At 39.0% G+C, this 23881-nt stretch overlaps 1 protein-coding gene across 3 annotated transcripts in view; it reads right to left on the reverse strand.

Moving 5' to 3' along the window:
- The window catches only part of FAM13A (family with sequence similarity 13 member A), a 131486-nt gene that overhangs the window by 88655 nt on the left and 18950 nt on the right, over positions 1-23881 (reverse strand). For all 3 annotated transcript variants that reach the window (XM_053974872.1, XM_053974874.1, XM_053974873.1), the window contains exons 4-5: positions 23445-23625; positions 13513-13672 (exon numbers count right to left, since the gene is read on the reverse strand). In XM_053974872.1, coding sequence (XP_053830847.1) covers positions 13513-13672; positions 23445-23625 — 341 coding nt within the window. The remainder of the gene's footprint in view (positions 1-13512; positions 13673-23444; positions 23626-23881) is intronic.

Genomic DNA, 23881 nt, shown 5'->3' on the forward strand with positions numbered 1-23881 from the left:
AATGACTGAATACTATTGACTATGCAATAGTCAGAGATTTCAGGAATCATGAAGTACAATAACTGCTTCTATTGTTGAACAGAGGTGAACAATGAGAACAGAAGTGCATGAACTAAAAGCAGAAAACCTCTGATAGCACACTATGTAAAAGCACATGTAGATTCATGTGCTCAAGTACAGAAATGCATTTAATTTGCACAAAATAATACTTCCAAGAGAGCAGGAGATCCTTATACTGGGAACACAGCAAACAGCACTAGCTAATAACCTATTAAACATTAACCTCCAAAAGTCTGTTAAATGCAGGCTCTGGCAAGAAGTCTTAATTGCACTGGGCAGAATGCACACAAATATATTTTTCTGGTTCTCTAAGAAAAGATCTTATTTACAGTTTATTCCAACATTTGCAAATGCCCTGCCCCTTCCCTACTGTTCTTCAATTCATGCTGGTTTCTACAAGGCAAACATTACTGTAAGATTATACCACTCCTCCTACAAACTGGCTGTTTTTTTTCTAACTGTACAAGACATCTTTATATTAATTAGGACAAGGGAAAGAACTCACCACCATTAACATGAAAGCTCCAAATTGAAAGACAAAACCTACTAGGAATATCATGCAGGCCTAATAGTCACAATTTCAGGCTGTCCAAGTTCCTAGGCTACATTTGAAAACTTACAAACAAACAAAACCAAAATTTCAAACACAGTTTAAGCTGAGAACCCACTGCTGTCAAGTGTTTTGCTCTTGCATAGTAGCTTGTGAAGAACTGGCAGTATGTTTGATTTTACCCTTTAAAATCCAGAAAGTAGAAAGAACATGCTCATTTCCAATAACATGTTGTACTTCAGTAACTAAGTATATTTTGGAATATATTTTGTTTTTCTAAACATCCTGTGAACTTACAGATCAAGAAGTCAAGTCAATTAAGATATTTCTGACCACAGTTAAACTGATACCTAACTCTACTAGCATAGATTAAATAACTGTACATGTTCAGAAATCTGACTCTTGCTCTCAGAACACTCTTTAGTACTGGGATTCAATAAACCTAAATTGTAATTTTCAGATGTAAATATTTAAAGTCAGGCACTTGCATTCCACACAGAATAGTGAGACTGACACCATTTAGTCAGGTCACACTTGCAAGGACTTAAAAGAGCACTTGTCTGTCTGCATTTCTGTTAAGGAAGTAAGCAATTACACCAACCTTTGTATTTGCATTGAAAAAAAATAACATCATTACATAACGACCTTTTTGCATTTCAGTGCATCTTTGAATTACTGAAGCTTGAGAATTCTTTGAGATTTCTATTTATTCATTTTTAGCACTGCTTGTGAAATTCATGAAACAGTGGAAACAGTGGGATGAAATCTGTTGTGCTTTAAAGCCTGATTTACCTTAAAACCCATGACATGGCTCCTGTACAACTGGGATAAATGAACTTGGAGCCACAAAATGACTAGCATGGAGAAGTACTACCTGAGCATCACTTTTCTAGAACATTACAAATCTCCAGAGAATGCTCTAAGAAGTATGGCGTATTAGCAATTGCAAACTTTCCATTCTCGTGTAAAGAAAAAAATCTCCAGTGCAGCAGACTGGATACAAAACAAACTTTGTTTTGTTCAACTGTGTGTACTCAACAATCAGTGTTAACTGTTTACACCTGGAAAGTTACCCAAGCCCTGCTTACTGTCAACAGCTGCCAGCAATCACCTCTTTGTTTCACACCCTGCAAAACCTGCTCAAACTAGAGTACCTGCTCACGTTGGCATCAAGTCCCACCACAGTTAATAAGAGAAATATTCTATCAAGAGTACTTGGGCCAAAGTAAACCATCAGCATCTCTACAGGACACTGTCAAATCCAGGTTTTGAACTAAACTTCTCTAATGATTTTCATGCAAAAAATGACAAGATCACAGAGAAAGCCAGAGAACATTTGATTTCCTAACTATGACAGGCAGTATTTATTGGCAAATTGTGCAGTCAGAAGTCTATCAGCATAAAGCAAAGTTTTCAGTAATTTCCTACATCTGCAAATGTGGCAAATGTAGAGACCTGCAGCTCCTCCTAACCTTACACTATAATAATAAACTGTACTGGTTCCCTTATCCATTGCCATTATTAAGTATTAATAATTATGTGAGAGGGATTCATACAGCATACTTGCATCTTACACTGTTACTTCTCTTGGATACAAAGTTCAAAACAGAACAGAACACTATCCTCACTTTTATCCTTTTCAACAAAATGTTGAATAGGCATAAAAATTGTTATGTTTCAGCCTCAGTCAACTCTAGTCATGAAGCTACTGACCTGTGCAGTCAATTTAAAGTCTTTTGTATTTGTAGCATGCTACCACACTAACACAAGACTTTAACTGCAACTGATTATGACTGCTTAAGGAAAGATTTAGAAAAAAAAGTAGCTACTAAAACCAATGGTTATACATTGTGCTGTATTTTAATGACAATAAATTTATTTGTTGATAACATAATATTCCCAGTTATCTTTGGAACAATCTCATTATTAATGCTGTGCTCATCCTCTCTTTCCTGCTTGATTCAGTAATTAATCTGCTTCTGTCTCACACACTGCATAATCAGAGGTAACTATCCTGTGGATTTCTCAGTTCAAGTTTTAAATGCTTCTAGAAAGCACCAGATCTATTTTTTAGCTGTTAACATATAGAAGACCACTTTAATTAAAATAAATTTGAACTTTTATAAATGCAAACCTTTTTCTTAATTAAAGCACAGCCTAGGTTTTTTTGTTTTGTTTTTGTTTTTTTTTTTTTTTATGGAAACAAGGAGTCAGAGCCCCTTTTGCAATAAAGAATGTGCCATTCTGACTTCACCAAAATGTCATCCAATTTACTTCATCACAGTGTTTGGCCTTGTGCCCCAAAAGAGAAAAGCTATTATATGGGATTGCTCACTGACTCTGTGCAGGGGCTTTGACAGAAAAAATAATTGTTGTCAGCACAGTGATTAGGGTTGCAAATACCAGTGGTAATTTTCCACCAGGAAGAAAATCCCCACACACCATGGTAGCTTGTAAGGGTCATGGGTGGTGGAAATGTTCTGTTGGACTGCTCACTATGCCAGTTCAAAGCAGAGAAAAAAAAAAAAAAAAGAAAAAAAAAAAGAAAAAAAAAAGAAAAAAGCATCAGGTACCCTTTGACACTAGTGAAAGCCACATTTGTAACAAATAGGAGTCAGTTCTTCACGAGAGAGGAAGCAATTTGTGGCACACTTGCACAGATGGTATGTTGGAAGCAAAAAGCTTACACATGTGCAAGAGAGACGCGAGACAATTACTCTGGACATCACTAAATACAAAAACCCTATAAAGAGCAGGAAAACTCCTGAGAATAGTCACAAACTGAAAAAATGGAGGAAACACCTTGCTGCCCTATCCTTCTCCTCCCTTGTCATCTGCTTATGGGCAGTGTTGGAAGCAGAACACTGGGTTAGATGGATCTCCAGTGTGAGCTAGCACAGCCACTCTTATGTAGGATGAGCAGACATTAAGAGGATTATTCAGTGAATTCCATGCTGCAAATGACTACAGGAATGATGCATTAGCTGATTGCATGAGGACAGACTGCAACAGCTGACACTTTACTGGGTCAGCAGCTGTACAGCACAGAGAAGGGAATATCCTGCTCCCTCCATGTAACATTGCAGTGCAGCCTTTGCCTCAGGTAGGTGTCACCAGGGCCACACCTGTGAATGTTCCCAAGGTTACAACAGTGTTGTGCATGGAGCAGTGCAAAAGGAACAGTGGATTTAAGAGTTCCTGACTCTCCCTTTATTTGATGCTGGAGTGGCAAATGCAGCACCCCCTGCACTAAGTTCCCTGGTGCACAGCAGGGCAGGTGTGACATGCAGCAGTGCTGTCAAGGGTGCCAAAGTGTTACAGCACTGCTCTTCTCACTCACAAAATGAAGACAATATGTTCTTCATTTCATTCTTTGCATGGCCTTCCCCTCTGTGACCATGCAAAATAGCTCACAGCTGATTAAGGCTCCAAAAGACATGCAAGGTATCAAATAATCTGTATTTCTAAGACTAAAATCATGTGGCCAATGGTATGGAGATCTTCAAAGGCATTTTCTAATTCACATGGTCACAGGTATTTTTATGAATGTTAAGTGGATGGAATAACTGATTTTTATTCAGTTATCAGTTCAAAGAGTTGTCATTCAGTTGCACAGATACCTTCAGGAAAAATACAGAAAATTATTACACATGAAGAGTATCTGAAAAAACAATCTCCTCAATGTATTAGGCATTCCTTCCATTTTGTACCTAGAAAGTGATAAAAACGTAATTGTTAGAAGGGGGAACAATGTCAGTAAATCATACTAAACAAAACTGGTAACAAACATTGAAACATCTAGTATTTATAAATAAGTTTTTTGCCTTGGTTAATATTACCATTAAAATACTGGATCAGTTTCTTTCTGTCTGCTGTTCTGCCTTGCTATCATTTACACTATACTTTAATAACCACTGTTCAGCAAAGCTGCTTCAGATAGAAGTGATAAAAAGGAGAATCTCAGTGTTTGCAAAAGAAACGCATCACTGCTTTTCAATATAAAACTAATACCCTTTTCAGTTCTACTTTCATTTCCTTTTGTTCTCCTAAGACTATTTATATATATGCCCTTTTACCTGAGACCATAGTTCTTAATAAACAGCTAAAAGCTACTCTGTTTCACATCAGTACAACCTTAACCTACTGCACTCATTGCCATAAAACACGTACAAAGGTCATGAGTTGTGATACGTAAGCAGTAGAGAGATGTGGAAATCCCTTCTTTTTAGAGAGGTCTGCAATATGTGAAAGGAAATGACAAACATAGTAACAATCCCATGATGCACCTGAATGCTACCAACTCCATCTGTGGAATATCATGGTATTTTCCATGGGAAAGAGTAAAATGTGTCTCTACCCATGCAGAAGGACTGAATACTACAAGAAGTTAAACTGGTAGTGCCAGGATCAAACATAATTCCAGAATTTGTAAAAGGTTACAAAGACTTTACTGAGGGAAAACATTCATTTTCCATGCCCATCTCCACAATCTGCAACTAAAACTATGTTATCAACACTGTTTCCAGCACAAATCCAAAGTACAGCCCCATACTAGCTACTATGAAGCAAATTAACTCTACCTCAGCCTAAACCAGCACACCATCATATATAAACTGGAAGGGGATTAAGGTGTCAATGACACACCCCATAAGAAGCTTGTAGCAGAACTTAACATCAAAAAAACCCCAAATTGAACATTTACAAAGTGTCACAAGAAGACTTCTTTCTTGCTGGGTTTACCTAACTCTATGTGTATGTGCACAGACGTGTTCAGTAACAACAGAGCTCACATCTGTTCAGGGGAACATTTTATTCTATTTTTCAGTTTTGAAACTGGGATCTGATTTATCTATTCACTGTAATATTATTCATAAATGGAAAATGGATGATCTAAAAGAGAGCTGTGACCTAGATATGGGAAAAATACCAGCTTTCCAGATCTGCGTCTCACATTACAGTTGCTTAAACTCAGTCTTGAAAAAGCTAAATTGTATTTTCAGATCTAAAAATCAAAATACTCACAAGGAAAGAAGTTTTTCACAATGGAATTCATTGAATGTTACTTTCAAAAGAAATACCAGATCTGCAGTAAATTAGGGAGTCTTAGTGTCTCTATATTGTTCTAGTTACTTGTGTAAGGTTCTCAGTGCACAAAGAACAGACCCCTTTCTTAACACTGAAACTGAGAAGTTCACTGCTGGCAATTAAGGTCAAGTGCTGCTGAGATCTGCTGGACACATCAGATTTTTAAGAGCATACATATCCAGACTTTAGGAGCATCTGGTCCTGCGCATCACATGCTCCTGTTGCTCTCAGACTGCCCTGAGCCCAGTTTATGACAACAAGCTTTGAGGCACTAAAAGTGCTCCAGGCAGAGCAGGGTGCACCAATCAACTTCTGGACAAACTGTGATCTTCACAGTACTCACAGGAGGGGTTTGAAAAAAACTCATAGAATTTACTGAAGTCAATGAGCATTTCACTGCTCTTAATATGGGAAAAGGAATTAATTTAGGAATTAACTCCTTCTGAAGCTCTCACCTTCAGAGTTTTCCAGATGAAGCTAATGGCAGAGGTCAGCAAGAATTAAATGTCACAGACAGAAAAATCTCTTACACTTCTTTACTTTGGGTCAGTTCTGACTGCCTGCAATGTGTCCTTGTCACAAAGACAATGCTGACTGCTGATTTATACAGAAGGGATAATGCTGATCATTTTGTGTAACCTGATTAACCGAGTGACTAATTAAGGAGAAGCAGAATAAACACTGAGGAATCTAAACAGGAGGAACTGAGAGTTGTTTTAGCTGAATAATTCTCACCTTCTTGCTAATCTTCTTTTTCCCCCATGGGTACAGCAATGATGCTCAGCAACAGCTGGAGAAGCTCACATGCTTATTTTACTGTAGCCTGTTTCTTGGTGCTGACTTTGATGACTCCCTTTTGAAAGATAATGATGTACTGCCTGAGATGGACTGCTTCCAAGTGCTAAATCATAATGTCATACCCCTCCAAAAAAACAAATCACCGAAATCCCCATAACAAAACAAACAAACAACAACAAAAACCTCAAATAAACCCAAATCAATAACAGACAATGAATGAAAAACACTTCAAATTTAAAAAAAAGTGCAAGTACAGAGCAGGACATACACATATGGATCTTATTTTCCCTACATTTTAGCTATGTGGAATTACCATAGGACAATGATAGTACCAATAAGTATTTGTTTCAAGAAAAAAACTGTGAGAGACCAAAAGCAAAATTCTTAAGCACCTCAGCTACAAAATTTGTCAGCTATATTCAAACAATTTACAGTATACTAGAAGTATAGACAGCAGGAGGGAAAGAGACATTTGTTATGCACCTGTCTTTCCCTTGTATGTCCTGAATCTTGGCAAATTTCTTCTCATAATGTGTTAAAATTAAAACATGGCTGGTGAAATTTTAGCAAAAGAAGTACCAGCATAATAATTTATTACAGAGTTTAGCATTAGCATTTTTGTGTAAATATTCAGGACAGCATTTAGCAACACCACAAGTGACAGATTTATAATCCTGTAAATGCTTCAGTGAATTTCAAGAGCAGAAACATTCTGGTTTAATAATACATACACAGGGTTGTCAAAGCCAGCAGAGCTAGAAGCACTGGAAAGCCATTTCAGAATTATACAAGGAATTGTTCAGGGTTTTTTTTTTACTTGCCTTTCTGAATCACAGCCTAAACATAACTGTCCTCCTCACTCCAGACTGAATTTCCTATAGGTGAAGGGTTTGAAGGCTTATAAAGTTTCCCCTACAAGTCTCATATTGCTCATTTCCCATCAGCTCACATCTTAAAATGTCATTCTGGCTGAATCACTATACACCCTTACTATAAACATGCCCATCTGCTCGCTGGTGGACAACTGCAACGTGAATTCTAGCTGAAGAAACACTAAACAAAAAAAAAACGGAGACAGACTTCCACAGGTGCTCCTTCTCCTCATGCACTTTCCACCCATCTTCACATCTCCCACGTGAACCCACTCCTACTCTTGGGGGCTCCTTAGTCCACGCAGGAGCAAACTGGCATGACTTGCCCAAATAAGGGGACGCTGCAGAAAATGGAAGTGTTTGTTCAGATCTTTGGAAAGGATTTCCAATGATCCATTCCCGCTGTCACCTGATGGGAAAGAATTAATCCAGTACTGAAAGCTGACCATTAACACGATGCTAAAATGGTCCCAGACATGAAAGAAGAATACAGGAAACTACCACGACCCCACAGGCTTAGCCAGGGCAGTGTAACATGGATTAGAAACTGATGCCTTTTTTCCTGACGTAAATGAGGGGCTGCTCCTGTGTCTGCTGAGTGTGTAACCCTGAGATGACAGGGATAGGGACTTATTTAGAGGGAGCCCATTAGTTGTGGAGTTGGTGGCTTCTCAGAAGTTTCTCCCAGATCTTTTCAAGGTATTAAAACCTCATGCTATAGCTGAGGAAGGGAAAGAAGCATCTGTAAATGAAGATCTAACTTTGCTCATGGCGGGAAATCAGCTAAAACGTGGCTTTCAGTGGAGGTGGAGCTTTAAACTTAGCTGCAGAGGGACCAGTCAAGCCAAGATAGAGAACTTTGTGACAATCTTAACTTTCCTACCTCTCCTCAGGGACAAAAGGCTCAAATCTTACCTGAGTATGAATGATCTGCTCAGAGTGTTCAGTGGGAAGGAGCAAGCATTCCACTTTAAGCTAAGTTAGCTGGAGCACTCTCCTTGACAAAACAAAAATGCACTTTGGGGTCTTGCCTGACTGGGACGGGAACTGTACACTTTGCACACACCAAACACCCAGAGGTGCAGCCACACCTGCAGCAGGGGACTGCCTGCACATCAGAAATCTCAGAGCAGGCTTGCACAACGCTGTGCATGCACGTGTGCTGCCATTTAAAGTGCAAAAATCTACTCTGTCAACTCATCCTCCCCTGCTGAAGTGGCAGCTCTGGCTAGAAGACTGGAAACAAACAGGATAAAAATGCAGGAAGGTAACTGCATCTAAAATAAGAGTTCTTTTGAAACTATGTGTTTTTGCAAGAATCAGCAGGAGACCAATTTCTGCAGCTCTTCAGGGATTGAAACCTGCCTGTTCAGAGGTCATAAGAATGCACCTACAATATATTCAAAATGATAAAACTGTACATGTATTTACTTGACTTTGTAGGATCGACTTTCAGTTTGATTTTAATGTTATAGTACAATAATATTATTTTAATGTTGTATTAATTTTCAAAATGTACTTGATTTTTCTTCTGCATCAGGTGAACAGGGTATGTATTCTACCACCCAGCTGAGGAGGAATGGGAAAAGCCTTTTCCCATTCCTGTCCCAAACATCAGGATCAAACCAGGAATAGCATTACATCCTCATAATGTCAGTGTTTGTGTGCCAGTGCAAATATTTATGTGCTCTGAGCTGACTGGTTCTTGAAACTAGAAGTGCTCTGTCAAGAAGGCTTTGGAGGGAAAAGGTCAAAATACAAGAGAAAAAAAAAAAAAAGATCTTGTAACCCTGTATGACTAGGTAATAGAGTATATGTTTTATTTGAAGATAATACTGAGCTATAAACCATGCTATTAAAGGAGACCTGTTTTACCTCAAGCCAGAGGAAGGAATAATTCTAGAAATCTCTCAAGAGCATGTCTCATCATAGTCTGCCTGCCCAAATTTCCCTTGCCCCTTGAACTACATAAAAATCTTCACTGCCTATCTTTGATCATTAGAGAAGCCTAATGACCGTTATTCCAAGATCCCAGCTCATTCCTGTTGTAGCAATACACCACTGGCTAGCGCTACAACGTAAGACTACATGCAGCTGCAGTTCAAACATCCATTCAAGACCTTTGTATATTAAAGGTCCTTGTTCAAAATTATAATTTCTGTGGTTACCATAGGTTTTGTAAACCTATTTCTTCCAGAAGATTGCAAAATTGGCAGTATTGCAACTCAAGACTGACTAATAGTTCATTATATGAATTGGCACTCAGTTTACTAATACAAAAATCTATCAGGACCATATGGATTCACACTAGGAATTCTATTCCAAAGCAAAATATAAGCATTATTTTATTAGGAACCCCTGGTACATTTATAATGTGAAAATGCACAATAGTAGATGTACTATCAGAAAATTAACTGTTTACACACAACACTGCCTAATAAAAACCAGGTATTTATGATCCTGACAATGTGACCACAGAGCAAGCACCTAATCAGAACGTTCAACCCACTTCAGCCATTTCTCTCTAACTAGCAGAGCCGACTGATCAACAGACTGAGACTCTTACTGACTTAGGAAATTAAAGTAAAGCTTGGGTTAAGAACTGCAGTAATAGCTGACTGGAAATGAGACCTGTAGACTCCAATAAACTCCAGTTTATTTCAGAATTAAAAAAAAAACAATAAATCAAACCCCATAATTCTTCTATTATAAGACATTTCCAGATATAGATATATTTCTGAAGAAAGCACATGTTATACTTCCACCTACTGGCCACCAAACTGGATAATCATCTGGTATCATTCTAATAGGTGGAACAAAATCCTTAGAGGCAAGGTGTCATGAACCTGACAGTCCAATTTCCCACTGAAAGAGAAACTATTCTAAGACAATTTTTTTTTTTTGCTAAAATTGTACTTTAAAAAATATGTAGATGTTTCCAAAGAAACACTTTCCATAACTTCCAATTATAATATTACAATACGCCTGAGCAATGAGCAAGAGGAGGCTTTACAGCCCTGGGAACAAAGCAGGGACTGAAATGCAACTTGCAGAGATTTCCAGCTGCCTTATTTTCTGAATTATGATCCACTGAGAAAGAAAAGAAGCTAAGAAATCCCTTTTACCTGGCACAACTTGTCCTTCCCAATGACTGAGCAACCTTTGAAAGAAGAAATATAACTGGGATTAAGGTGGTCCCGTGCCTCCTCAGTGCATGTACAACAAGAATGGTAGTTCAACTATCAACAGCCCTACAAAATCACGTCTTTTTCCCCATCTCTAACACCAACTAATTTTCAGCCTCCTTAAAACATACATTTTTTTAAGTTGCCACAGTCTGTGCCTGATTCAAATGCTCTTGCTTCTTCTGGAAGCCTGCAGCATTGTTGATTTCCCCTAGATATGACCAACACAGTAAACAAGATGCAACTTGCTCCACTGGAGCTGTTTTTCCTTTCCAGTACACTGCTCCAAGAGAAGCTTGATGCTTCCATGACTTCATCTAATGATCCACATATTCTTGTTTTCATTTGACAACAAGAATAGTGGGACAGGGCTGTGGGAATTCAGAGAAAAACATAAACATGGAAAAGTGAGGAAGTGAAGGCAAGTGAGGAAGTGAAGTGAGAGTGAAGGCAATCATGGGAAAGGTAGCAGTGTAGTGACTCAGGGTGAAGCGCTGGCAATACAGTCAGGGATGTGGGGGAAGGATGATGGAATACCCGACAAGGAAGTGAATGAGGTCATCTAAATCTCTCCTCACCCTCTTGCTGTTCCCAAAACAGAAGCTAAAAAAAGTCAAATAAATGCATATGAGTTTGGTAAAAGGCAAGTCTACAGTTTCTTCACTTTGCTTGCCATTCACTCCCCCATCCCACCATCATTCATGCTTGAATGCAATACCCTTAAAATCAACAGGGCCTAAGTTTATGAGAGCACTGTCCTAAGCATCCTACATTCTTCAATCCTTACAATAGGATTATTTGGAAAATTTCTACCCACCTACCTGCAGATATATCAATGGCTTTTCCAGAAGCAGTAACTTTGCCTACAAACAGCTTGCTGTTTTCTGGACACTGTGACACAGGCCATGCCAAATAATTCTCTGAAGCATTTGTTCTTCTATAACACAGACCACCTTCTACTGTATGTAATGGTTCATGCATTAGCAATTTGGCAATCACTTTTCTCTACTGAATCTCATTATCACTTGGTTTTCTCTTCAAGTGTACCATCTCTATTATACAAATTGACTAGGATAGGGGATATTTGCTAGGATACAAAAAATATAACATTTAAGAATAATATGAAGCATCCTTTCATAGAGCCACCTGACAAATTTCAAAAAACCTTCTTAGTACCCTTGCTACATGAAGTAAGATGATTGTATTTTTTGTGTTTTAGTATGTGCCTTGATTAAACTAGAAAGTTCACACCCAAATTAGATGGACAACAAACAAGGTCAAATTTTTGCAGCAGGCTACAAGCAGAATTTGGAAAATATCACAAGGTCCAAAGATGCAAACACAACATGAACCTTTGTATTTAGGCATGTCTCTCTCAGTCAATCAACTGTCTCTCGAGGCAATGCAATGGTCAATACTTCCCATCTCACTTGAGTAATTACATCTTTTATTTTTTTTTTTTTTGGAGTAATTCTGATTGTCATCATGTAATTTGATAGCTTGTATCCCTCAACAGCTGTGGGAAATTTCCCAGATCTCCAACTTCTTGCAATTCCAATTATTACTAAGTCCTTAGAATTGAAAGACTATCTTGACTTTCGGAACTGGCTGAGGCTTGAAGGAGAAGGAAATACATCTGAAGCTTTTCTTCTGGGCCCTGGGTTTTTTTTGTTTTTTTTTTTTGAAATATGTTCTTTTCCTAGTTCTGTTGCTGAAATGACCACCAGTGGCTAAATATCACTGTCACTGGCCAAGCAGAGCACTTCCACTACCCAGAAATTACTGTGACACTGGACAGCTACCAGTGATTCTACCTCCTTCCACAGAAGCATTTCAGCTGAGTGCTAGTAACAGGTAAAAGACAACTAAATACAGCAAAATACTTCCTCACTGATTCACCATGTAAGAAAACCAGCAACCCTTCTAAAGGCAGCTGAGCCCAACTTATACCAATTCAGCAGACCCTCCTGTGATACATCACAAAGGCAGAGATGTTATCAGCTGATTTCGTCTGAATGGCAGAACCTGGGCTCACACCAAACTTCCTGTTCTGTCAAGGTCAGAGACACTGTATTATTATAACTTGTTTTCCAACAACTTCTATTCCAGACAGTGAAGGCTAAAGTGATTTTATCAGTGGGCAAAACCCTACCAAGAATAGGCACATAGTTCAACCCTTCCAAACTCAAGAATTCACACCCTGTAAGAGAGTAACTATCAGCACAGTTAATACACAATAAAAAATGAGGCAACTGCAAACCATCCTCATAGCTATTTCCTGCACAGACTTGAGGTTGCTTCCTGTGGTAGAGACAGCACAAGCCAGAACAAGGCACTTTTGGCTGCCCCACTCATCAGCTTTTGAATTTTAGAATCCTTTGATGTTACACATGAACCCTCTTCCCACCAAAGGTGTAATACTCTAACTACATCACTTTAAGAGCTCAAATGTACTTACTTCGAAGAGTAACTCTTATTTAATGCTTCTCTTCAAGTGCATTCAGAAATGGCTGAGTCAGAACACCTGACTTCTAAACTCAGGTGCATGTTTGAGACAGGCAAACTTCATGCAAAGGCAAAGGTTAGAAACCTCACACTGTCCGAGAGTACCAAAATTAATCATCACTGAAGTACACAATAAATTATAACCATGTCAGAAACCCTGAACACTTCCTAGAATTATTCTGCCTCCTCATTTAAAAACATTTAAATTTCAGTGAATATATTTCTTGCATAAATGTGTAGCCAACAAAGAATAAGATGTTTAATAGAATGAACTTCCAGACCAGTCATGAAAATTAGCCTACCAGCAGAATCAGTGTGAAAACTGCATACCAATCAACAACACAGAACATTATTACAAGAGTCTGCCTTCCACTTCTCTAAAAGATCTGAATTGAAGCTTGAAATAAGCCTGAATTATTGATTTGCTGTGAGAAAATGAAATATTAGGTATACTCACTTTTACCAAAATTATTTTTGCTAGCTCTTCACATACAGGCTTTTCTTCGTCCTTCTTCAAGCCTTCTAATTCAAACAAAGTATTGTAATTTTCCAGCATTTTTGCCATTATCTTGTTGCAGATCTCCTGTTCCTTTATTGCTTCAAATCCAGAGGGCACACTAGAATTGGAGAGATGACAATGCAGAGTGTTACAGGGACTCAACATACAAAAGGTCCTGCAGAGGGTCTCTGTAACATTTCATTTGTGGAAACAGGCTGGGTGGCAGGCGCAGGAAACTTTGAATTTGAAAGGAGGCCTGTGCCTATGTTGGTAACAACTATCACAGTTTGCTTGCAGTTTTTCTTATCGATATAAAATACCAGACCTGTTGGCCGATCCACCCTCTCCACAGAATCCAGGTAGGGATAGAATTGAGACAGCCACCAAATGAGGTGCCACCAACTCTGCTGTATGTTGGGTTTCATGACCCACAGGAGAGACAGCTCAGGCATTTAGATGCTCTGAACTGTTAATTCAAGAGTCAGATTCCTCCAAAACCTTGTTTTGATAACCTCAAAGGGACACTAGAAGGATAAGTGAAAAAAATAAGAAATCCCATATGCTAAGCAAAACACTGAACATTAAACAAGGTCTTTGCCTTCAGACGACTCAATGCTGTACACCAGATTTTTTAATCTAACTTTTGAGTTATCATTTCTTTTGAAAGTAAGGTCATAATTCAAAGGGCTTTCTAAAACATGGAGATGGATGCTGCCTTCTGCAGAAGAGCCTAAAAGATTAATACAAAAAGTGGCTCCTAAGCTCCATTTTCTGGGACAATAACCAACTACTTGGCTGCTGATGAAGTAGATTCTTTCTCTCTTGAAACAGGCCCCCTTTGCAGCTTACCACAGATCTTAGAGGCACACAGAAGAGGGAAGATAATGTATGTATCTGCATGTTTCCTTACGTATGTCACACGACTCTTTCACGCAGCAAAAAATGCATGTCACTCGCAATAGAGCTTCATAATTCATTGAAGCTTCTAGTGATCATCTGCTGGAAAGATAAACTTTCTGCACATTTTATTGGACAATTTTATTGGCCCCAAACTGACTTAAATTCCATTTTAATGCAAAAGTACAATATCTGAGGAATCTTCTTCTGCAATCATTCAGTGTTACCTATTGTACAGTATTTCCAGCAGACACAGTCTTCTCAGTAAGCCACAAAGTGGCTTCACAGATGTGAATTTCCTAAAGACCTTAAAAAGTGGCAGAGACTGATGATCAGGAGTAATGAAATACAGGAAACATTTAGAGTGAAGAGGCAGAGAAGCCAAAACCAAAAAAAAGTTTCAGGTACCTTTTGGCTGAAGACAAGACATTATGTGAGAAGAAAACACAACCCAAACCCCAAAGCAAAATAAATTCCCTCTGAGCTATCTTACAGGGATGTAACTTGAAAGTAAACCACTGCTTACTGCAAAGAGTAAATTGAAATTTACAAATAACTACCTACCCTAAAACTGTAACTGCAGTTTATTGGGGCCAGATGTACATTTCAACAAGAAGGCTCTGAAAGCTGATGCTCCCAGAAACTTGTCATCAAAAAGTGCCTTTTTGTAGGGGCTATTGATCCTTTTCAATGCTTTATTCATACATGTACATGTCAACAGGGAGAGTAACCCACTGTAGCAGAACACATCTTTGTAAACTCCAGAAGAGAGTCTTTAATGCTATCGTTTCAACATTTAATACATGCTAGAATAGCAGGACCTGAATTTTAAAGGATTGAATTATTTTACACTGTAGAATAATGGCAACTGTAAAAATGTGTCAGTCTCAGCTGATTGATTTCTTTAGTGTGGAAATGAAGAACAAATGGGACAACTTCTATTGATGGATGTGCATGTAAGCTCAGGCCAATTCACTTTGAAGAATGCCACATATTCACTAAAACTTAGTAAGTGGCCTGAAGAAAGTGTATGTATGCAGTAGGCCCATGCAATTATCCCGATTGAAGGAAACCCCTCTTGCCATGCTAAATGATGTGCTCCAGTGTTGGCATGTTGCAAAGCCTGCCTGCTTGCTAGCTGAGGCAAATCCTGACTATTACCTTCCTGATTTGTTTCTCCAAAATAGGGTACAACTTAAATAACGGCACCCCTATGAATCTTATTCCCAGGAAAAGGACTGAAAATGTAATAGAGCATGTGCAAGTCAAAATAAAGACTCCAGATAGCAAAATTTTCACCTAAGCCACATCTGCTGGGAAGTACAGCCAACAGTTGCCTATTGGCAACAGCTAATACAAAAAAAAATCTATCTGGCTGAAAAACAGTCCAGTCTATAAAGTTTTCATAAAACACAAAAACAGTACTTAATTTCTGCCCAATTCCATTACTTTCTTGCCCTCCTTCCCCACGCTACCTTGTCAGTTAAAATTTATTAAATCAAACCTGTGAAAAATCCAACATCCTATTTTGAACAATTCTGTATTATTAGGGTGAGATACATATGCAAAACACAAGGCTAAAGCTCGTGGCTTCAGTCTTTTTTAGCACCTCTCTCTGAGTGTAACTAAGCAAAGGACCATGAATTTATTTATTTTAATGGAAATTTAACATATTTTATTCATTGCCACCTCCCTGCCACTTAAACAGGCATATTTAACAAAGTTTCTAATATATCTCTCCTATAATTGCTATTATTTGACCTCAATCACGATAAGGATTATTACACTCTATGAACTCTCCATGGTGACATTTTCCTTTCAACAAATATATGCTGAGCTGAAGATAAGTTTATATTTTGAGCACACACCACCCTGCCTATTTATACAAAGTAAACTCCATCTGCTGCCACACTGCATGATCTACCAGTTTGACTAGACTTTTCTGAAAATGTGTGTAAAAAAACAGCATTTTATTGCTATTCATTTTACAGCTCTACTCGTTCTGAAAAGTCATGACATCTACAAATGTCACTTCAACTGACTAAAAAAAGCCAGATCTGTGAGAAAATATTCTCTCACACTTCCACTTTCCTGATGCACACCCTAATCCTTGGAAAATTTTCATGATCATTTGTGAAGATCTTGTTAAAACATCACAGTATAAAACTGTTCATAGTCATGGTTCCCTTATGTCTATTTTCATGCTAATTAGGCATTACAACTGCGAGGCTTTGAGAGTTAGACACACAATTTACTCCAGTTACAAAATCCTCAACAGAAGGACTTCATCCCCTTACAGCCACATATGTACAAATTACTTCAGTAGCAGCACCAGAAGCATCAGTTTCACTACCACAAACACCAGAAGGGTGCCATAAACATGATATTTCTATAGTTATTTCTAGAAGAAAAAGGGTTGATAAGTTCAGATCTATCTTAGCGATTTGAACAGGGAAACTCCCACTGAGGTTATCACAGTGGCTTGCAAAGTCATCAGCAGACACACAGCATAGGCAGAGCAGAAGCAAATTCCCTAGTGTCCCCTCCCTTAGATTCCCCAGACACCTGCCCTTCCCAGAGAGATGCTCTGAGTGATCTGTGATCAAAGCACAGCATGTCCACTTTAAGTATTTGGAAAAAATGTGCCTTGTCTAAATGAAGCATAAGCATTAACAGTATCTGCCACAGATAAAAAGGTCAACCAAAGGTACATCAGTACCACAAGTTTTTCAGGATATTAAAAACTGAAATTATTGCTGAAGTAATTTTAAAGTAGAAAAAGCAGTAGTTGTCAAAACATTACTTGGTAATCGGATCAGGCTGTCAGCTCTTCATTTCAAAATCTGATACCCAGCAGCATTTCACACTTCTGCACAATGTCCTACCAGAATGGCTGGCCCACCCAGTGCAGCTCCTGTCAATGCAGACCACACCCACATGTTCTTTGGGTTTTCCAGACTGAGTTCATGTCTCTTTCCACAGGGATGCTCAGGAATCCTTGTCTCAAAGGGTTAAACTACAGCAAGGCTCTCTCACAGCTTTTACTCAGAAGTCAGGTGACCTGAGGTCAGATTAACTCACTGTGCAAGAATTCCTTACATCTCAGGCAGTTAGTTAAATGAATTTACCTCAGGGTCTCTGTAAACAAGTTGTAACAGGCTGAATACAGAGTGGGCTTTCCAGACAGTGAACCTCCAGACTCTACTGAGAGCAGTGCAGTGACACACACAAACATGACTGCATGTAGCACAGGACAGGCATCACCACAAAGCTCTGTCACCATCCACCACACCTGGGAAACTTGCTTCAAGTGGCCAGGAGGACCTGGGACATAGTAATCTGTCTATAATGAGCTGAACTGAGGTCACTGAACTGATTTCCCCAGGCAGCAACTGCTGACACTTCTCTGTCACAACTAAGAACCAGAGATTTCCATGTTAAGGGGTCATCTCATTATGAATTCCCAACAGTGCTTGACCCCACCCTGTCTGAGATGAAAGATGCATAATACCATTTCCCCAAGTGGCTTTCCAGAAGCAGCTTGCATGGAATGACAGCACTGTAATCCTAATTTACAATCACAGGGGGCTATATGTTCTATAGACTACTTTTGCTGCTTGTACAGTACCTTTTGTAGAGAAGCACCACAGACACCTTACCTTTCGCCCAGGGAATCCTGCCAGAAATGAAGGGACTCAAAGGACAGGAAACACTGCATAGATTTTTTGTTTCTCCAGCCCCGGCAAAACATTTTCATTAGTACATCAGATTAGTACATCAGATTAGTACATCATGAGTCCCTCAACAAGCACAAGTGGAGATTTTGAGAGCAGAGTTGCAGTAATTTATAGAGGTTACAACTCGAGGCAGTATGTTCTGTGCCTCTAGGCGGACTTCACTGTGTCTGTAACAGATGCAACCTCGTGGCCATAACTTGTCCACTTCAGGTGATGAAAGGGATTTGTCCTAACACACCAGTCCACAAACTGGTGCAGCTGAAAACAGGGACATATTCATGTCTGCAGACTCTGCTGCAAGATCACAGTCTAATAAGTAGCTGAAGATACATCAACACTCACTTGAGACAGTTGTTCATCTCACTCTGTGTGATTCATTTACATACTCTGCATCATTTGCAGGATTACATCTCACCAATCTGGGTGAAATGCAATGACAGATACAACTACTGAGATTTTGCAGAAGTGTTTTAGCTCCTGTGATACTGGAGAATCAACTCTGGGGCATGTACCTGCCTGCCTGTTAAAATCTGTTCCAGATTATTTTCTCTAAGCCTGGCTGGCTTAAGTAAACTCGGTAATTCTGTTCTATCAGCATTGCTTGCAAAATAACAAATAATTCATAAAAAATAATAGCACTAATAAATAATAATAAAACAATAGCACATAATAAATTATAATAATTAATAATAAAATGTAAAATGCAGGTAACACAGGTAACAGGAAGCAGCTAGAGCAATGCTGCCACAAAGGCTTTACTGACTGACTTCATTTATATGCAAAATCTTTTGCTTCAGCAAAAGCTCCATTTTTCATCACAAAATTACAGTGACAGTAGGCATCTTAGAGAGCACAACCTATATGAAGGGGGACAAAGGGCAGTCCATAGCCTAATATCCCCTTACAAAGTGCACTGCTCTCATCTCCAAATATTTCAAAGGGGAAGCTCTTCAAAAACTCTCCTTTTGATTGTATTTGAGCTGTATTGCTGAGCTCAAATATTTATGAGTATTTAATGATTATGGATGAGAACATTTATAGCCTTGCTATATTGATATTTTAAACTGTCATTATAGGCTTCAGCATACTGAATACTTATAAAAAAATCCTTTACAGTGCTGGAAAATGCAGTATTTAAAATCTATATGAACACTTTCTATATGAAAGGTTACGCCTGCATGCTCTAATTAGCAAGAATTCATGTTTAAACAACAATATTCAGTACTCAGTTTGCCCCTGATCCTGGATGCACATTTGTTTTGAAGACTGATGCAGGATTGGGGCTGCACTGCATGAAAAAAAAGCCCATCCACATAATGCTCCAAAGGCCAACATTACTCACTGAGGACTATTAATTCAGCCCCTCTGCTTTCACTTCAGCTTTGTATACCCAAGCCATGCAGGCTCCAAGGCTACTAGAAACCAAGGTAAGACATTCATGCATAACTTCAGATCAGATTTTAATTCTTTCAAGTTCAGCATCTCTGAAATACCTACATCTACCCTACAATCTACCATTTTCTCCATATCGAAAGATAATATACTTTTCTTGTTACCCTTCGTGCTACATAATCATCATACATAAATAACTGCATCTAATTCCAATATTTTAACTAGACACCTGCATTTGCCAGCCACTTTTGGGGGGATGGAGCAATCCCTCACAACACATTTAATCTCTGTTGGAATGAAACACAACCAAGCTCACTGGGGCTTGAATGATGGAGGCCACCCACAGAGATCATTGAGAGAGAGCTGCAAAAAATGGTGCAAATCGATCCCTCTGATTACGCTGTTATACCTCATGTCTTACCATGCCAACCAAAGGACAGGATAAGGGCTGCAGCTCCTCTGATACCCAGCTCCTAGAGAACAGAGAGGAGGAGAGAAAACCTCTCCATTTCAGCACAAGCTGTTAGAGCCAAGCAGAGCCCACATAGCAGGCCTTAACTAAGGCTATGTCTCTCCAGGAGCTGAAATTCAGGTCAATGGACAATAACTTTCTCCAAGAGTAATCACAGTGCAAATGTTAATACTAGATTAATAAATAAATTAATAAAATGTTAATAATAGATTAGGCCAGTGACAGAAAAGACAGCTATTTTTGTTCCTTCGTGCTTGAAGCTCCTCCAGGGCTGTATTTCTCAATATACTTGACCTTTGCCTTCCATCACAATAAATCTGAACAAACCAAGTTGGGAGAAAACAGTGAACCAAATATCAAATCTTTTTTTGAGCTGTTTGACCTTGCCCTTTGCATGTTCTTGTATCTTACATCACACTTCATTATAAGGAATGCAAACAGCCATTTTTTCCCTTCTATTCATTAGAAATACAGAAAGTACAAGATAATCTTTCTTAGAAAAAGCACTAGTGCAGTTTGTCAAACAGACAGTAAGGAAGCAGGGGAAGTACTGGATAAGATAAAAGCAATAAGGGTTGAAGGTTTAGGAGATGGGATACATTACAGAGGATATGATGTAGAAAAACAGAATGAGATTAAGGGAATTAAAATGAAATTTAAATATCTGGAAAGTGGCCAAGCAGCATGATTTATTCAACTGTTAAACAACTTCTGTTATGGAGTAGGAGATACTATGCTTAAGTAGCTAAATTGTCACTAAAAATACCTTGCCAAAAGAAGTCCTTCACTACCAGCAGATGGGCTTTATCTTCTCTGACACTGTGCGCTAACTACACAAACTGACGTTACTTTTAGACATGAGTGTGAACTTCTGACAGAAAAATCTCAGTTCTCCCTGCTTTGGCAGTGTAATTGCTGACAAGCTGGATGCTGAGCCTTCTTTCCTTGTCGTGGAGAAACCCCCCATGCACTGCTCTGAACAATGCAAAGCGAGAGGAGCAATCACTTCAGCCTCCTGTCAACATTTAATTTTTGCAGCTTCTCCATGGGCTACCTGCAGCCAGTAGAGAGAGACAGCCCTTGCCAAGCAGGCTTCAGGCAGCCTTCCTCTGTAGCTCCGAAATGTGTTCTGAGGATCTCCGTCTGGATGCTTGGCCAACCAACTGGTTAAGCCCAATACCTAAAAACAGTACTGCAAGTTTTTTCCTCCCCCTATCAAATCTTTGTTGGTACAGATAGTCACAGTTCCAGCAATATAAGACTGCATCCATTAACACAGGAGAAAAGGGTATTTGAACTGTTGCTCACAATGTTTCTGTCTGGAGTACAAGAATGAACTGCCTTGAAAAGATCAGATCTGATGAAACACATAGCTTGAAATACCAGATGGTGAAACTTAGTTTAAATAAAAATCGACATGCCTAATTCTAACCTATTTGGGTGTTTTAAAAACACATTAGCCCTTTGGTAAGTGTGAAGCCTTGCTTTCAATGCCTCTTTTGCCACATGAGCGTTTATTTCAAGGTGTCACATCTGCTGGGCTGGTTATGCTCACATACAGACTCATGAGCCTTTGGTTTTTCACCTCCAGTGAACTCTGCCTTCCTCAGTCTTCTGCAATGGAATGAGGTGTTTCCATCTCTGTATCTTACAAAAACTCTTATATCTTTTCCATGTTGTCTTAGGAGCGTAGATCAGTTGTGGCAACAACTATAGAACTTTTAACACATACACCTTGGTTTAATATTAGGAACGCCAGTTGCAATTCTGACCTGCAATTCTCTGCATTCTACACCAAAAAAGTATGTACAGCTAATTTTTAAACTCTCCTGAAAGAAGTGATGAGTAAACTAAAAATTATTCTAATAGCCACTTGAGCCACAATAGCAGCTTGAGTCACAGAGATTTAGCTATTGAACTCAAATTCTTCTAATTACTTTCTTTGTTCTGAATTCTGCTAATACATTTAGACAGGAATTCCCAAACTACCCATATGAATGCAAGTTTAAAAAGTTGTTTTGCTTTTCCTTGTCAGAAATTCACAGTCTTGTGCTTCCAGTAATTCTCATATTCATGCATTCCCATGCATACTACAGTCTTTAGAGCATTTTTTGTTTTGGAGAGGAAAACATTTTTAAAATATACTTTATCTTTTTGTACTAACATATCAAATGCTTTAATCCTGAAATTCACCTTCATCATCCACCAGCAACATCTTAAGATAAGGCAGCTGTGTAGTCACTAGGACAAGCTTTAGTTTAAGTGTCTCATCCCTCCATGTTCTCTCCCTAATCAGTGGAAAAATATATGCTCCTTAAAAAGACAGCAGGCAACATCTAGCCCAGGTACAAGGAACTGTCTCAACATATTACAGGAACCTAATTTCTACTTTCTCTCTTTAAAGAAAGCTGCGTCTTTCCAAGAGGGATAGATTAAATTAATTGCTTCACAAGACTGAGTTTTACTAGACAACTCAGTGTTAGTCCAGAGTGATGTTTTACAAAGATCGGTACAAATGCAACATTGATACAAGGAACTCACTTGTCTCTTCTTGGTGATATCACACACATTTCAAGACTGTTGACTGAACTAAACTGCTTAGGTGTCTCTCATGTCAAAGATCTTGGATGCCAGCCAGTGGGCTCATTGCAGAGGTGAAGGTGCTAACGCTGCACTGTATTACTGCAGTGACTCAACAGAAACCTTCTCACTCTAGAGTGTTCTTGCATCTGGAAATAACTGCTCTGGCTACTGCTGCAAGCTCCACCAGCACATAATACATGTCTTCAGCACAAGCACCCAGAAACTGCACCCAGTGAAAGAACCCAGTAAAGCTATTGACCCCAGTAAGGAGTTTTAAGAGAGCAGTGGATCCCCACAAGCTCCAGAGCAGTTTCTGAATACACTAGAACAGAGAGAACACAATCATTGGCATCTGAGGGCAGACACCAGATCACAAGGCCAAACATGCAGACAGTATGAAGTATCCATCTCTAGAAATTATATAGCACCTGGGTGCTGCATTAGAGTCCTTTTCCACCAAGGATCCTTTGTCAAAGGCTTCTGGAGAGAAGCACTCATATCAACTGATAGCAAAGGAAGAAACCAGTATGAGTACAAGCCTCCTTGCACTGATACAGTCTGAAGGCCTTTCACTGTTATACTTCTGCTCTGCTACCAAAACAGCAATACAAAACTGATAAACAGTTTAGCAAACAGCAAGAGGAAATGGGAGAGCAATTCTACTTCCATTTGGCTCAAACATAGCTTTAGCACTGAAGTTTAGCAGAGCCCCAGTCACTGCCTCCGTCTGATCACCCTGACAAAGTAGATTTCTGACATCTACATTTCTGGTCACCTGCCAGCCTGCCATAGTAAAAAGCCCAACTTACTGAAAGCAGTTTGGTCCAAATACAGTGGCAAGATTGCAAAGATTCATCCTGTTCTCTACGTGATGTTCAGCAACCTTTGTCAGGAACTGGCACAGGTACTTCAGCAAGCTGTAATGAGCATCAGGCAGTTCTTTAAGGAGTTCCTTCAAGTAACTTTCCTTCTGCATGTCATTTCTAGAGTCTAGGAAAAAGAAGAGAAGAAAAAATGCATATAGTATGCATATAGTATATGCATATAGTTTTCTTTGTTGCTGCCAACTTAATTACATGGGTGAGCAAGCAGTGGGAGCTAAAATTCACTCCTACTTCTGCTCAGAGACCACAACTTCTCTGTTTTCCTCAGGGAATGTACATGTTTGTCCTGAGGCTCACCCTGGCCACCAAGGGCGCCATTTCATTCTTACCTTTATGCCGTAACCTTTTTCCTGAGCAGATTG

This window comes from Vidua macroura, chromosome 4 (genome assembly GCF_024509145.1).
Source record: "Vidua macroura isolate BioBank_ID:100142 chromosome 4, ASM2450914v1, whole genome shotgun sequence".
In the NCBI taxonomy this organism is placed as follows: Eukaryota; Metazoa; Chordata; class Aves; order Passeriformes; family Viduidae; genus Vidua; species Vidua macroura.